The sequence below is a fragment of the Taudactylus pleione genome, unplaced genomic scaffold (assembly GCF_031769625.1).
Source record: "Taudactylus pleione unplaced genomic scaffold, aTauple2 ptg000097l, whole genome shotgun sequence".
NCBI classification, from domain to species: Eukaryota; Metazoa; Chordata; class Amphibia; order Anura; family Myobatrachidae; genus Taudactylus; species Taudactylus pleione.
This window is the reverse complement of record NW_028284499.1, coordinates 694,521-709,796: the sequence shown is the minus strand read 5'-3', so window position 1 is coordinate 709,796 and position 15,276 is coordinate 694,521. Positions and strand designations below refer to the sequence as shown.

Below are 15,276 nucleotides of genomic sequence, written 5' to 3'. Positions count from 1 at the left end.
TTCAGTGGCCCAGCCAGAGGCCAGACTAGAATCCGATTGAACATCTCTGGAGAGATCTGAAAATGCCTGTGCACCAACGCTTCCCATCCAACCTGATGGAGCTTGAGAGGTGCTGCAAAGAGGAATGGGCAAAACTGCCCAAAGATAGGTGCGCCAAGCTTGTGGCATCATATTCAAAAAGACTTGAGGCTGTAATTGCTGCCAAAGGGGCATCAACAAAGTATTGAGCAAAGGCTGTGAATACTTATGTACATGTGATTTCTTAGTTTTTGTTTTTTTATTATAGTTGCAAAAATCTCAAAAAAACTTTTTACACGTTGTCATTATGGGGTATTGTGTGTAGAATTTTGAGGACAAAAATGAATTTATTATATTTTGGAATAAGGCTGTAACATAACAAAATGTGGAAAAAGTGAAGCGCTGTGAATACTTTCCGGATGCACTGTAGTGGCAAATTAAGACAGCAATAAGCCCCAGTGCAAAATATATAATAGTGTCTCCTAATTTTAAAATAAAGAAGTAGACCCATGTGACCTGATGTTTATTTACTTCATAAGTCTGTGCTGTCTTGTAAGTGCCAAATAAGATAACACAGAAGTTGGAAAATATTTGTATTTTGGTTTATCAGAATAACCTAATTACAATGAATAAGTCAATCCATGGGTCCTTTTACCACATTCTGTTATTTCTGAGAAGGCGTATATTATAGTCTGTTTAACTGATACATCTATTTGCAGCCTTCACTCTGAATTATTGTTTAAATACTTATTATTATCAGGGCCAGATTTTGAGGGTGAAAATAATCACGGCCTATGGTGAGAGGAGGGAGCTGTGACCAGTGCGGTGTAGGTGTAGCCAGTGCCATGTGATCACGCTGATCGCGCCCCCTGGCTTTGAGCAGGGCTGAGGGAGCTCAGAACGCCCCCCCTCCCCAGCACGTCTGCAAATTTATCTATTTTTTCGGGAAGGGGGCGTGGCCATGCCTCCCGCGATTAAGCCACACCCTGTTACCCGGGCCCACTGCAGCTCATGGCGGGCCTGGCCATGTGTACACCCCATACATACACTGGGCGGGGTGTACTAAGCATCGCATCTGCAATGCAGTACATCCCACCTCTTATCCGGTACATATCGGCGTTAATTACACCGGCGTGTACTTATCTCCCGATGCAATACCTAGATGCTAGCGAGACTGCCTGGTTTGTTACCCAGAAGTCTCTCTGCGCATGCACAAAACGGTGTGCACTACCACAGTGGACTCTCGGAGGGATCCTATTGGATCCCTCTTAGAAGAAACCTTATAACAAGCCCATAGGCTTCTACTGGGTAACGCCATCTAAAGACCACTGGGTCAAAGCTCCCTGGCCCTCTCTTTCCAAATAATGGTTCTTTTGGGTGCAGTTTACACTGGAGATTTTTATGGATACATTTCTCCACAGAATGTACAAATGAGCCTTCAGGTAAAATATACTGTAGATGATAACAGTCGGTGTACTGCTGTTTAGTGCGGCGTTTGTTGTTCCATGTAGTAAAAGTGTCCTTACATGGGAAGATCTGGATGAGTAGCCAGATCTTTATCCAATTTGGTCAAACAAATATGTGGCAAAATCAGACAGATCATGAGCCAAATCTCAGTGGGCACAACTAGTACTGATGGGCATCAATGGAATTGCCCAACTTTCCTTGTACCTGTATATGCTATCATTTGCAATCAGGTCTAAAACAATCCAGTTATTGCTTAACATCTCATCGTCTATGTGCACCTTTAGTTATGGTTTATGTGAATTTACAAAGAAAGGGTATGAAAAATAGATATCTCCAAAGCTTAGTAAATAAGATGAAATAATTTATTATTTATTTATAACCAGTTATTTATATAGCGCACACATATTCTGCAGCGCTTTACAGAGAATATTTGGTCATTCGCATCATTCCCTGCCCCAGTGGAGCTTACAATCTATATTCCCTACCACATGCTCACATACACATACACACTAGGGGTAATTTTGTTGGGATCCAATTAAACTACCATTATATTTTTGGAGTGTGGGAGGAAACCGGAGCCCCCGGAGGAAACCCACGCAAGCACAGGGAGAATATACAAACTCCACACAGTTAGGGCCATAGTGGGAATCAAACCCACGACCTCAGTGCTGAGATGTTATGGAAGTAATATTCACCGTGGCAATTCAAGTATTTAGCAAAATCATGTTTTACCTCATGCCTCAGCGGCATCACTAGTTCTTAGAGAATGTCAGGCTGCATTTTCATTAAGAGAGGTCCAATCAAGAAAACGGCTGCCACATGGTGTGTGGTCCTCAGATACAATGTTTTAAGATCTTTAGAGTCTTATTTATCAATGAGTTTTATCATTCACAACGAGTGATAAAACTCGCTGCGATGATAATGGTGCTCCAGCCAATCAGCTCCCAACTGTCATCTGTTTGAAAACTGACAGTTGGGAGCTGATTGGCTGGAGCACCATTTATCATACACAACAAGTTTTATCACTCCTTGTGAATGATAAAACTCGGTGATAAATAAGGGAGGAGATTTATTACATCTTGGGGAGAGTTAAAAGCTGATTGGTGACTATGAGCAACTTCACTTATCTCTCTCCAAGATTTGATAAATCTCCCCCTTAACATATAACCGTAATATGTAACCGTGAGAACAGCCATAAAAGAGATCAATATCCCTTCCCACATCTGTACAAATCTCATGCTCACTACACAATGCAGCATGACTGTATATTGTATAGTTATTTTCCATTATCTCAGTTTATGTGCATTATGTTTAATCTTCTGAATGTCACACAATACCAGTGACCTGTTACATGAAGGACTTTACTGTAATATGAAATATCACAGACAATAAATACAGGAATGTACCTGGTTTCTAATAACACATCAATGAGGAAAATTGAATAAAAAACTTAAACTGAAATAACAGTAACAATAGTCTGAGTCACGGCTCCCAGAAATAGCACAAGAGACAAATACCACTGTTCGGAAAAAATACTATCATTTTAAAAAAATAGATTGCATTACCTCATATTCAATGTTTTGTTTTTTGCTTGTTCTTTACAAAGAATAATGTTCTGCTGCTGCTGAGTGGGTGTAAGTGGGTGGCAAAACAGGGTGCTTGCACGTGGCTAAGTGTACTCAGTGCCGTAACAGGGCTTCCAAAAGCCCTGTGCCGGCCATGCCCCCTGAGCGTATGACATCATGACGTTGCGCAGAGGGGGCGTGGTCGGGTAAGTGCTACATAGATACTATCAATTACAAAATATATACAGGTTGCAGATTTGTGTGAAACTCTGTCGCAGGTCCTATATGTTTGAATTAATTCCCTATAATTGCTGCTCTTTATGGGGCCCATTTACTGATAATCGCTTTTGGTACTACATGCCAGTACCGCCAATGATCACATTGCAAAATGCAATCAAAGCGTCCGGATGTATCATCCGGACATGCAGGGAGAGCTGCCGGCCAGTGCAGATAGTGCTGCACATGCACAGCCGCCATAGTCGGGGAGGGTTTCGGGGGATCCCTCCGCTGGCTAATTATGCACGCTGTAGCCCATAGTCTACAGCGGCTAATGCCACCTTCAGATGGCGTTAGCTGCAGGGGCAATATCTGGAATACATCGTCAGCGGTAATGGAGGGATCACTACAGGTATCAGAGATACCTGCTGCGGTACCTCCTTAGTACATCCGGGGGATACTTAATATTTGAAGCAAACCCCAAAAACTGGTGTTTTTGGGGATTATACTTCAAATATACTTGATAAATGGGTCCCTATATCCTGCTGAATCATCCGCTGCCAGCATTGTACAGAGATGTTTGCAAATGTTCAGGCAGGTTATAGATTCATCTTTACATAAAACAATGAACAGGAATTTTTAATGAACAAACCTGTGACAAGGGTTCCCATTGAAATCACATGTTAAAATAAACTTCTCCATAAACTTCTCATCAGGGATTTGAAGCACTAGAGGAATCTTGGACATGATGTTCATGAAATGGAACTTGTACCACTCCTGTAATGCATCCACTCCTGACCAAAAGGAACGGTAGTAGCAGTCTTCACCAGAGGAATTGCACTGTTAGGGTAGAACACGAGAATAATACAGATATCTGAATGTAGTGACCATAGTTTGTGGGTCTTTTAATTCATTCGCCATAAGGGACTGTCACTGTAGTGCTTTGAAATATGTGAACACACAAAAAATGATTAATCCAGTTTATGAGTACTAAAAAGATAGGTATACACATTTTGGAATCTATATACACATAACACACAACATACTGTATAGAGTTTGTAAAGAAACATTAATGCCATATTATAAAGACATATTTGTTCATAAAGAAATGAATGGAGTATACAGTATATACAAATGCCTTAGCAATAATGTTGGTCACATAAAGTTTAGCGTGATACCAACATAATAAATATGTTCAGAGGTAATAAGATCATTTGTGACTATGGTTGGATTGTAACATTACTGAGTTATAGGATTAAATAAAGGGTAGACAGGAGACTGGCACGCAGCTGATAAATATTTTATTTTCACAATTCTCTTTCTTTTCAACAGACACTTTCTGTTATTTTATTACATCATCTTTATATTAACAAGTGCTCAACAAAATTTATATTTTAATTTTACAGACAATTTTTCTTGTATTTTTTGGTCTAATGTTGGCCATACACTATGAGCTTAAACTCACCATAAGACAGACAGACCGACCAATTATCTGTCATTACCATGCACTGTCAGAAAGCGCAGTAACTGTGGGTCCCGATGCCCTGTGCAGGCCACGCCCCCATCCACATGATGTCATGCAGATGGGACGAGGCCACAATCGCCGGGAATGACTGCACATTACTATCTCGGCCCATCTTCCTGCAAATGGTTGTGCATATCTCTTGTATTAAGGCAATTTGGAAATGAGCATTGTGGCCAAACAGGCGCAATTGCAGGTAACATCATCTTCTGTAGGCAGACATTTTCTGCCCTTTTCCTGTGTTGCCTCACAGAGACAGGGGCAAACACAAAATTTCCCGAGGGGGGTTTCCAAATGCGTGAGTATGGCCAGTCCATGAAGAGGGCATGATTAGCACTTAACCAGGTTATATGATCATACATACACAGGACCAGCGAACACAATAAGCTAGAGGTCCTCAGAACTCTACACACATTTACCAGGTCACCTAGCAGGTACACAGGTGTATTCATTACTCACTGACACATTTTAAAAGTTCCACTGGTGGAGCTAAATATTTCACTTGTGATTCTGTGAGGAGACATGGAAAACATGCCCTGTTTGGGGTCCTGAGGACAGAGTTTGAGAACCTGTGCAATATTTCATATGTGGCCATCATTCCATAGCATGGGAGCAAAATGGCTCTCTACAGCCCTGGGTCACCTTATGCACTGGATAACAGTATTAATAATTAACCCTATAGCTGGTCTAAAGCAGTGCACACCTAACAGTGCATGTTTTTCAGATCTCCTAGTTAGTGCGCAGGTTTATTAATTACTGGCTGACACTTGTTAAAAGATCCACAGGTGGTGCTAATTATTTCACTTGTGATACTGAGGAGAACATGCAGCACTTTTGTAGTCATGATGTGGACTGAAGGAGGGGGGTTTCCAGGCAACCGGAAACCCCTTGCATTTGCCAATGAGAGGGGTCTATTCATGTAGCAGTGAAAATCCCTTTTTCAGTGATCACTGCTTCATCCAATTCATAGAAGGGGTTACCATGGAGAAATCTCAGATATCTCAAGTGGTGCCCCTGAAGAGTGTACATATCGCTTCCCCAAACAGTAGTATGCGGAGAGCAATTCAGGGATGCACAGAAAAACTCAGTGTTTCACTTCTCAAAAAACATTTGCCATGTCAGAATGGTGTAAAGAGCCTCCTGAGGGAAGAAAGCATCCTTCTTGTTCTCTTTATTTTCTGCCCCCTTCTTTTATAGCAGATGATCAGAGGGGCCCTACTCTGCCCCTGCTCCCGTGTGTTCGGGACACTGAGCACTCCACTGAAGTAGAGAGGTTCCCTTACTGTATATAGAAGTGACGCGGCATATGTTACATGCCGGGTCGCTGCTGACTGTCAGCTGGCCCTACCCTCACATGGCCGCCTCACTCTGCTCTCACCCTACTCTGTCTTGCATGTACTGTATATTAGTGAAGTGACCTGCCATCCTACAGCTCACTGTGCCTCCACCGCTGCTCTGTCCTATCGGTCTGTTGTAAGTGGAACTGCCGGCACATGTGCAGTGCAAACAGCAGTTACCAGAATAGCAGTAATTCACTCACCGCAAGGCTCACCAGAATCGCAGATGGGTCATTTATCGGAGGACAGCGCGGGACAGGTACGTTTTCCTGAATGGCTACAAAATATGCAATATAGAGTGATATTTGCTGGTAGCCATTTCAGAACGTACATGTAAAGACTCCAAGTCCTAGGGGCCTTTACATTAGGCGACCTGAAAAACTGAACGACTAGCGTTCAGTCCTTCAGGTCGCCTAGGTGCGGTGCCCACACTGAACGGCGTTCACTGAACGTCATTCAGTGCAGGAGACCGACCTATCTGAGAACATGCCAAACCTGATGATTGTCATCAGGTTGACAGGCATGTTCCACAGGACCCAGTGTGCACGCGCATCGCTGGTCCTTGCTGGATATCCATTAGACGACTTTCTGAACGTTCCGACCAAAACCTGGTTTTGGTCGCATCGTTCAGAAAGTCATGTAATGGATAGGCCCCTTACATGGTACTGAGAGGAGTTTTTTGCAAATATTTCCCATGTACTTTTACATTTGTGATGGGTGGAGGATCTGTTGGTGACCAGTCCTAGTGGTAGCAATAGGGAAGCTTAGATGAACTCATAGCTTGGAATAATGGTTTCCACGCTAATTTATATTCCCCCGGACATGTTTTCTGGATCTCCCTAAGGACAGTTGGAAGACTAAAATACTGCGCCCTCCATTAATTATACCGGTCTTAAGCAGGGTACACTCTTTTGCGTGTTCTATGTGACACCCGAGTGGCCGGAACACACTGCACAATGAAGTGACCTCCTGCCCGATATGTCAGACACCGACTGACTCCACAAGCATGGGGTCGTTCATCAAATTAATGTAGGCTCGGTCTGTCAATGCGATGAACGACTCAGCAGGAGTGCACATTGTCGGGCATAGTGCGTACACATTTGTCGACGTGGACAATATGTCGGCCCGATCCATTGGAGCGGGCGATGTATCGGCTAGTGTGTACCCACCTTTACTGTAGAGTCTAAAGATGACCTTATCTGATCCTCAAGTAACTTTAATTGCCAGCTGGATCCTGCTCAAATCTGTAATAATTTATAGCTTATATAGCTGTAACAGTTTGTATTTTTATTTCATGCTGAAAGTCATTTACATTATTGTCATAGTAATATAATCATTTCTACTGTACATGTGTATCTTTTATGGTCATGTTTATAAAGATTTAGACTTATCTAAACTTCATAAGAATAAATGAATGTATGCAGCTCTTTACCTTACCAGCTTATATCCCACTTTGTGCTTCTTCCCGGGGACAGTTTGGTGTGGATCGTTTATTGCCAGTCTTTCCAGCACTATTGTGTTATCTAGTCGAAAACTTCCATTGTCGCTGCTATTTACACTTTCCAGAATGCTTGCAAGATCTACAATCTCATTGTCCGTGTTTTTATGCAGGGATGCATTAAAACCATACAGCGAGCTCAGTGTTTCCTTTGTCAAGTGATCCAACTGGTTAAGATACTCATTAACCTGATCAAACCTAGGAGGAGACAGCAGACATCTGTTCAGCAAACACATTGTACAATTCTGCTATCTAACAACTGACTTTTTCTCTCTCAATTTATTTTTCATCTCCAAGCAATGAGATCTTCTGATCATCTAAACCCAATGAGGAAACATCCTCGCTCAAGGTATAACATCTGTCTGCAAGAAAGTGAACGCAGCATCAGGGTTTGAAAATTAAATTGTTATAGATTGCTAACAAGTGCAGGTGCTACACTCTAGGCCAGGGGTGGATGGACATTTGTGACATGGGATCAACTTTTTGTTTACCTACTTAGTGGTGATCTACTATCGTCAATGTGTTGAGGTGTAAATTATTGTTGGTGCTATTAAATAATAGCACCAGTAACAATGTCCACATGAAATAATAGCACCAATAACAATGTCCACATGAAATAATAGCACCAATAACAATGTCCACATGAAATAATAGCACAAATGATAACGCACACATTAAAAAATAGCCTTATTAATAATAATGATTATTAAGGCTATTTTAATGTGTGCATTATTATTATTTAATAATAGCAACAATAATAATGTGGGCCGCACCCGAGTGTCACCCTTGGAGGGGTTGACACCAAAATGCAGTGACAGGAGCTAGGTGCTGCAATGTGACATTCCCCTGCAGCACCCGACTCTTGTCATAGAAAAGGAGCCAACAGCCCAGTCTCCTGGGGAAGCCTAGTATGCTGGGCTGCCCCCGAACTGACGTCATCAGAATCGTCACGAGGCCACTTTAGGCGGCACGCAGGGACACTGGGGCAGTCAGAGTGTGCACCGGGTGTCATCGGACCGGACGCCTCTGCTGACAAATCTTCAATCTTGCTCTGTGACCGCTTGGAATTCTTGCTGTGTAACAGCTGGGCTGACTGCTTGGGGTGCCTGCTGCCATACACTGCCTGACGGGTTCTGACTGCATCTGATCAGCAGCGCAATATGATAGGCTCCTCTCATCATGTGTGATGTCATGTTGTCACTTGCGCACTGCACCACTGGGCTTCTGAGGCCCCAGAAGCTGTCAGACATTTGTTAGTGACCAGGAGTTGTTAGGTTGGCTACGATCTACCTGCTGATGACCAGTGAGCGGTTTATCGTGATCGACGTTTTGGCCAGGTCTGCTCTAGGCAGTCTATATAAACATTGGATGGACTATAGAAGAAAACTCTGTCCATGCTCTGTCTGCGGTCTGTAAATAAAACATGATTGTGGCAATGAACAAAGGCTATCCAACCATCAGTTAGGATGGCATGGCAACATGCAGAGTGCCAGAGTCATTGCTGCTCCTGTGCGGAATCATCTTACTGAATATATCACAGGAAACATGGTGCCACGGAATGAGTATAGGGATGAGGGCTGTCACGGACAGCCAGAGTGGCGATTCGGTCAGTGCTGGGTGTATCTCCTGGACCTATGGTTCCATGTGTACAGCACGTTATACACCCATGATAAATATGCCACTGGCCCCAGTTCTGGCTTATTCTCTTCTTATGTCATAAAGCAGAGAAAAAGACAGGAAAAGCCAGCTTTGGAATCACATGACTTCCTCTGCGTAGGAAGGTCATGAAGTACATCCAATCAGAGAAGGAGGTAGTGCAGTACATCCAATCAGAGCAGGAGGTAGTGCAGCACATCCAATCAGAGCAGGAGGTAGTGCAGTACATTTTGCACCATGTAGTTTCCCTCCCTCCTCTGTAAACTCGGGACAGAAGAGAAGCACTTTTTTTTACATTAATTATTAAAAACTGTTGACTAATTATTTCCTAAATTATTTCTGGGTGGTCACTGGTGCTCCCAGTGGAGTGGTGGCATGTAGGGAGGATATTTTATATGGTGTCTTATTTATTTATTTTTTTAACAAAACTTTTTTATTGAAGCATCAAGCGTCACATTTATAGACATTTCAATAAACAATAATACAAATACAATGATCACAAAAGTTGTACAATAGTGCAAATAGTATATGATATTATCCGAACAGCAAAGAGAGGAACCAATAGGCTCTATTTATGCATAAAATAATTTCTATACATAAGAGAATTAGAATAGTACAACAAATTATTGTAAAGACAGAGTAGAATTATAAATAGATAAACTAGATAGCTCGCCATCCTCCAACCCCCCCCCACACTCCACTGAATGTATATATAAGAAGTTGCTAAAAAGAAAAATCAATGCTGCAATCTTATCGGAGGGTCATTAGCTGCAAGCTGTAACAGGTACCAGGGCGAGTTCTGCAGACTATTGTGGATTTGGGAACGCATAGAGGTGGAAAGTGTCTATATAACTCTCCCACATAAGGAAGAATTTCTCAGTTTATCTAAAATGACTTCAACCCAGTTCATTCTAAACAAGTAATGTAACTTGGCTTTAAAAAGAGAAAGTGAGGGTGGGAAGGAGTTTATCCAGGTTTGTAGAACAGCCTTACAAGCCGCTGCACTTAATGCCAATAATAGGCGTCTGCTACCTTGCGTAATGTGAATATTGGGGGGAATTATACCAAACAAGGTCCATTCCGGCGTAAAAGGGACATAATCAAATTAGCAATGGAGTAGGCACGTATTTGAAGCCAAAAACCATGAATAATGGGGCATGCCCAAAGGCAATGATACAAATCTGCTGTTTGAGCTCCACATTTATAACAATTTGAATTTGGTGAGGATTCTATCAAGAAACTCCTATGGGGAGATAAATAGGCTCTATGTAGGATATTTAAAAACATTGCAGTATAAGGGGAGTAAGGCATCAATGTACAGGCTTTATCATGAGATCGAATTAAATCATCTGCTGTCAAATGAGGAAATCGGGCTAGCCAAGGTGCAAGGCTTGTATGAGAATTATCAGGTATAAATACGGGATGAAGAAGAGTATAAATTATGGAAATGGCTTTTGTTGTCAGAGATCCAAGTCTGAATCCAAGTTTGAAAAAACCCGTACAACTGAGCTAATATAGTGTTGCGCTTGCAAAAATGCAAGAGGGTATGCTGCTAATGTGGGATAACTTTCCCTTGATTCCTGGAACGTGAGGGGCTTTCTGGTGGATTTGTTGACAAGTGGTCCTGTATTACCCATGGTGTCTTATTTAAAAAACAAAATACATTTTTGCAGTACTTTTCTAGTTGACACTACAGGTCCCAGTTCTAAAGGATGCTAGGAACAGCAACGTTTCTACAAGTTCAAGAGTGCTCTGGCAGCCATGGGTATGCTGGTACATGTAGTTCTATAAACTGCCAGGGCTTGCTGAGACCAATGGTGGAATATAGAAAATGCTATTAACTTACGTTTAAATATGAGAAACCCAAGGGCACCACACAAGGTAGTTGAGAAAAACCACAAAGCTGTATTTTTCTAGGGAGGAATGGGGGCAATTTTTGTTGCATTGTGATTTCCCTAGGAAACTCTGCCCTGTCCGACTATGACAGGGGTATGTTATGCTGTAGGTTTCTGTTTCCCTGTTATAGCGTAAGCAGCCCGACCTGCCATATAGTGGCGCTGGTTGCAACTTTTTTAGGGAAACCCCACACTTCCTTTCCTTCATTAGTGGCAACCAGCCCAGACTATGAGCATTACTGCTTAGATCACTTTTGGGAGGGAGGTAACAAATCATTGCTCCAGGGGTCCAGCCCTACAACAGATACTTCTCTTGACAGGAGTATTTGCAGTTACTTCCAACACTTTCAAACACAGCCTGTAGCATTACAGTTAGGAGCTGAGTGGCCGGTAGTTTATCACTTTCCAACTTATAACTTTCAATAGCTTAGTAGATCTCCCCCTGAATATTTTGTAATTATGTGACACCTTTACGCACTCAGCGCCTGATTCAGAGATGAACGCAACTGCAAATCACATGCAGATCAAGTGATTTGCCATAGCGCATGTATATGTATCGCAGTGCGCGTAGGCAGCAGTGCGTCCACTGTGCGTTCACGCAGTGCACGGAGGTCTATTGCATATTGATTGACATTAAGTGAGCGTTTGGGGGTGTGGACAGGGGGTGGTTAGCGAAACGCAGGCGTGCCTGGCCGTTTGAATGGCGTGCATAAATTAGCCACTACAATTGCATACGCTGCTCTGCGTGGCAAAGAGCTCCCTGGCCTGCGTCAGGTCAGACCTGCCGCAAGGGTAAAATGGCCGCCGATGAACTTCGATGGTACCGATGTTTAAGTAGTCATGTGTAGTTGCACGCAGGTGAGAAGGCAGCAGTGGGTGTCTTTATGCTCGGGTGATCTTTGCTAACATTAGCATATTCAGATCCCCATCATGCACATGCGCAGACGGACAGTCATGCATGCACATTACACTTTCGTTAGGCTACCAGCAGCTGAGCGGAGGACCTCGCCGATGAGGACTTCACGGGACCTTGCCGGAGGGGTAAGTATTGATAAATATTAGTGGCATTTTCGTTTGTAACACAGTGATACTAGACAAAATTTTTCGTTCGTTTACAAATAGGGCCCTTAGTGTTCTAAAAGAAAAAGGGGTTTTGTCCAACTCTAAATCCCCCTTTTTGCCATAGTTCCTAGCAACTTAAAATTAATACAGTAATGGTTCCAGCAGCAAAATGCTGCCTCTATCCACTGTAGGTGGTGCCGTGGTGGATATACATTAAACCCTACTGCACCTGCCAAATGTGGCTCTGCTTGTCACACTGTGAATGACATACCTGTAAGGGTTAAGATTGCAGATGGTCACAGCTGGAAATATATTTTGCTTTGACTGTAACAGTATGGCTAAGTTGGTGGGGTAGGCCCAGTAGTCATGGATGGTTGCTCCAAACTGCCAGTACATCATTCCAAAAGAGCAAAAGAAAAGCACAACCCAGAAACTGGTCTTCATGGCATTCCTTCTGGAGCAGTTCAGCCGGACGGTGCCGTGGATTGTGGTGTTATCACAGAAATATTCAAACAGGTCCTGGAAGGACTCATAAAAGTCAATCCAGCCTTCTTCTTTCTTTTCTGTGTCTGTGGACTCCATATCGAGGATCTTCTGACACAAAAGAGAGAGTATAAAGATCCATAGGGAACCACACACTTACACACACACACACAGCCTCATTCTAAACAATAATCAATACATTCTATGCCTACATAATGAAGATAACGGTACATGCCATGAATTGCGATTATTCTGTTTTGGTTATCATGCATAATGTGTAAATATGTTTGGAAACTATACACCTGTCAGAAGGCTGCCTTTTACATTTATTTGTCTTTATATGCTTGGGTTAATGCAGTGTTTTACAGAAAGGTACTGTATATAGATGCATCATGCATGCATGGAATAAGCTCCCAACAGTTGTGATGGGCAGGGCCGTAGCTAGGGTAGTGCGGCCGGTGCCATCGCACAGGGCACCACAGGTCAGGGGGCGCTGTTTGGGCCTGTCAAATTTCTGTTTATCATCATTCTCACTTGTAGCTTCCTCTTATTTAATCCCCAGAATCTCCTGGCCTCCCCTATCTCTTCTCTGGCCCTTCCCCATGAAGCCATGGCCCTTTTTTGGGTGCATTATGTCCCTTTGAAAAATGAGGCGGGCACCAATGCTCTTTCTGGCACAGGGCACCAAAAAGTTTAGTTAAGGCTCTGGTGATGGGATATCATACTGTAATATAATTCAAGAATGCCTGGGATAAAACAATCAAAATAATATTAAACAAATTCTACACGAAAAGGGAGACTAACTGGGCCTGTTGGTTTGTATGTGCTAAATTATGTCAAATGCTTTGATTCTATGTTGTAATGACGCGGCTTCTGCATACAGCATCTCAGAAACTATCTAAAGTTTAAGTCAAATAAAGTAAAAATAATTCATGTCTTATGTAATGGTCCAACACATAGGTCAACGCAGGAGAACATATTGGGTTTGGGTTGTTGATAATCATAAGCAAAGTCCTTTTTATACCTGAAATAATACTGATGCCAAAACAGGTATATACTCTTCTGCGGTACTCCCAAGTTACCTTTTATACCCAAGTTACCTTTTATACACAAGTATACCTTTTATATAATATAAAATTAAATCCTTTTTAAAATAAGTATTTTGGTAATGAAATATCACCCACTAGGTGCTTCACTTACTTAGCAATAAAAAGTAGTGAAGATAATAAAATAGATGTTAGTGTGTCATAGTGGTAATCTCTAACATAGAGCAATATCCTCTTACCTGAGTAGTTCAGCCTGTACAACAGGTGTGTGTGGAGAGAGCTGGGAGAATGTCACACAGCGTTGCTGAAATCTGCTTTATAAAGGCTGACGGATGTTCAGCTGATAAGGAGGTGGCAGCAGAGTATGAATATATGAATGACAATAAATGTGCACCTTACTTGGAAACATAAAAATACAGTAGATTGCCATAACTCTCTTTTTACTACATCATAATAATAATGTTAAACCAGTTTTAAATATACTGTTCATATACAGATTTTGCCTTATTCTGAATATATTGATATTGTAGTTACTGATATTTGTATGATGGGGAAGCAATCGGGAAGCCGACTGCCTAAATACCGGCAGCCGGCTTCCCGACTGTCATTTCCCGGCAAGGGTGAAATGCCGGGCGTCTAGATGTAGACGCCCGCATTTCCCCGACGCCGGGAGACCGGCGCCCGGCATCCCGATCGTAGTGATGCCGGGCGCCGTGAGCGGACAGCCGCGGGGGGGGAGGGTTAGGTTTAGGGCTCCCGGGGGGGACTTAGGGTTAGGCATCCCCCGGGAGGGTTAGGGTTAGGCTAGGGGGAGGGAGGGTTAGGCACCCCCCTGGGGGACTTAGGTTTAGGCAACGGGGAAGGGGGTGGTTATTGTCTTCCGGGTCCCGCAGTGTACTATGGGAGTGACGTAATTACGTCACTCCCATAGTGCCGAGGAGCGGACGCCGGGGACGGAGCTCAGGAGTGAGCTCTGTCTTCCGGGTCCCGCACTGCACTATGGGAGTGATGTAATGACGTCACTCCCATAGTGCCGAGGAGCGGACGCCGGGGATGGACGGCAGCAGCACTGGAGCGGGGATAAAGGTAAGTGTTTTTTTTTTGTGTGTGTGTGCGCGCGTGGTGGGGGCCATCACTACTGGGGGCAACTACAGGGGCTCACTACTGGGGGTAACTACAGGATGCTCACTACTGGGGGCAACTACAGGGGCCTCACTACTGGGGGCAACTACAGGGTCTCACTACTGGGGGCAACTACAGGGTGCTCACTACTGGGGCAACTACAGGGTGCTCACTACTGGGGCAACTACAGGGGCCTCACTACTGGGGGCAACTACAGGGGTCTCACTACTGGGGGCAACTACAGGGGCCTCACTACTGGGGGCAACTACAGGATGCTCACTACTGGAGCAACTACAGGGGCCTCACTACTGGGGGCAACTATGGGGGCTCACTACTGGGGGCAACTACAGGGGGCTCACTACTGGGGCAACTACTGGGGGCAACTACAG

General features: G+C 43.4%; 1 protein-coding gene across 1 annotated transcript in view; it reads right to left on the bottom strand.

Annotated features, from left to right (window-relative positions):
* Positions 1 to 12,818, bottom strand: part of LOC148526427 (epithelial sodium channel subunit alpha-like) — a 30,794-nt gene extending 17,976 nt beyond the window's left edge. The window contains exons 1-3 of the mRNA XM_088470322.1: positions 12,508 to 12,818; positions 7,563 to 7,821; positions 3,919 to 4,106 (exon numbers count right to left, since the gene is read on the bottom strand). Of these exons, the coding sequence (XP_088326448.1) occupies positions 3,919 to 4,106; positions 7,563 to 7,821; positions 12,508 to 12,818 (758 nt within the window). The remainder of the gene's footprint in view (positions 1 to 3,918; positions 4,107 to 7,562; positions 7,822 to 12,507) is intronic.
* Positions 12,819 to 15,276: the final 2,458 nt, after the last annotated feature.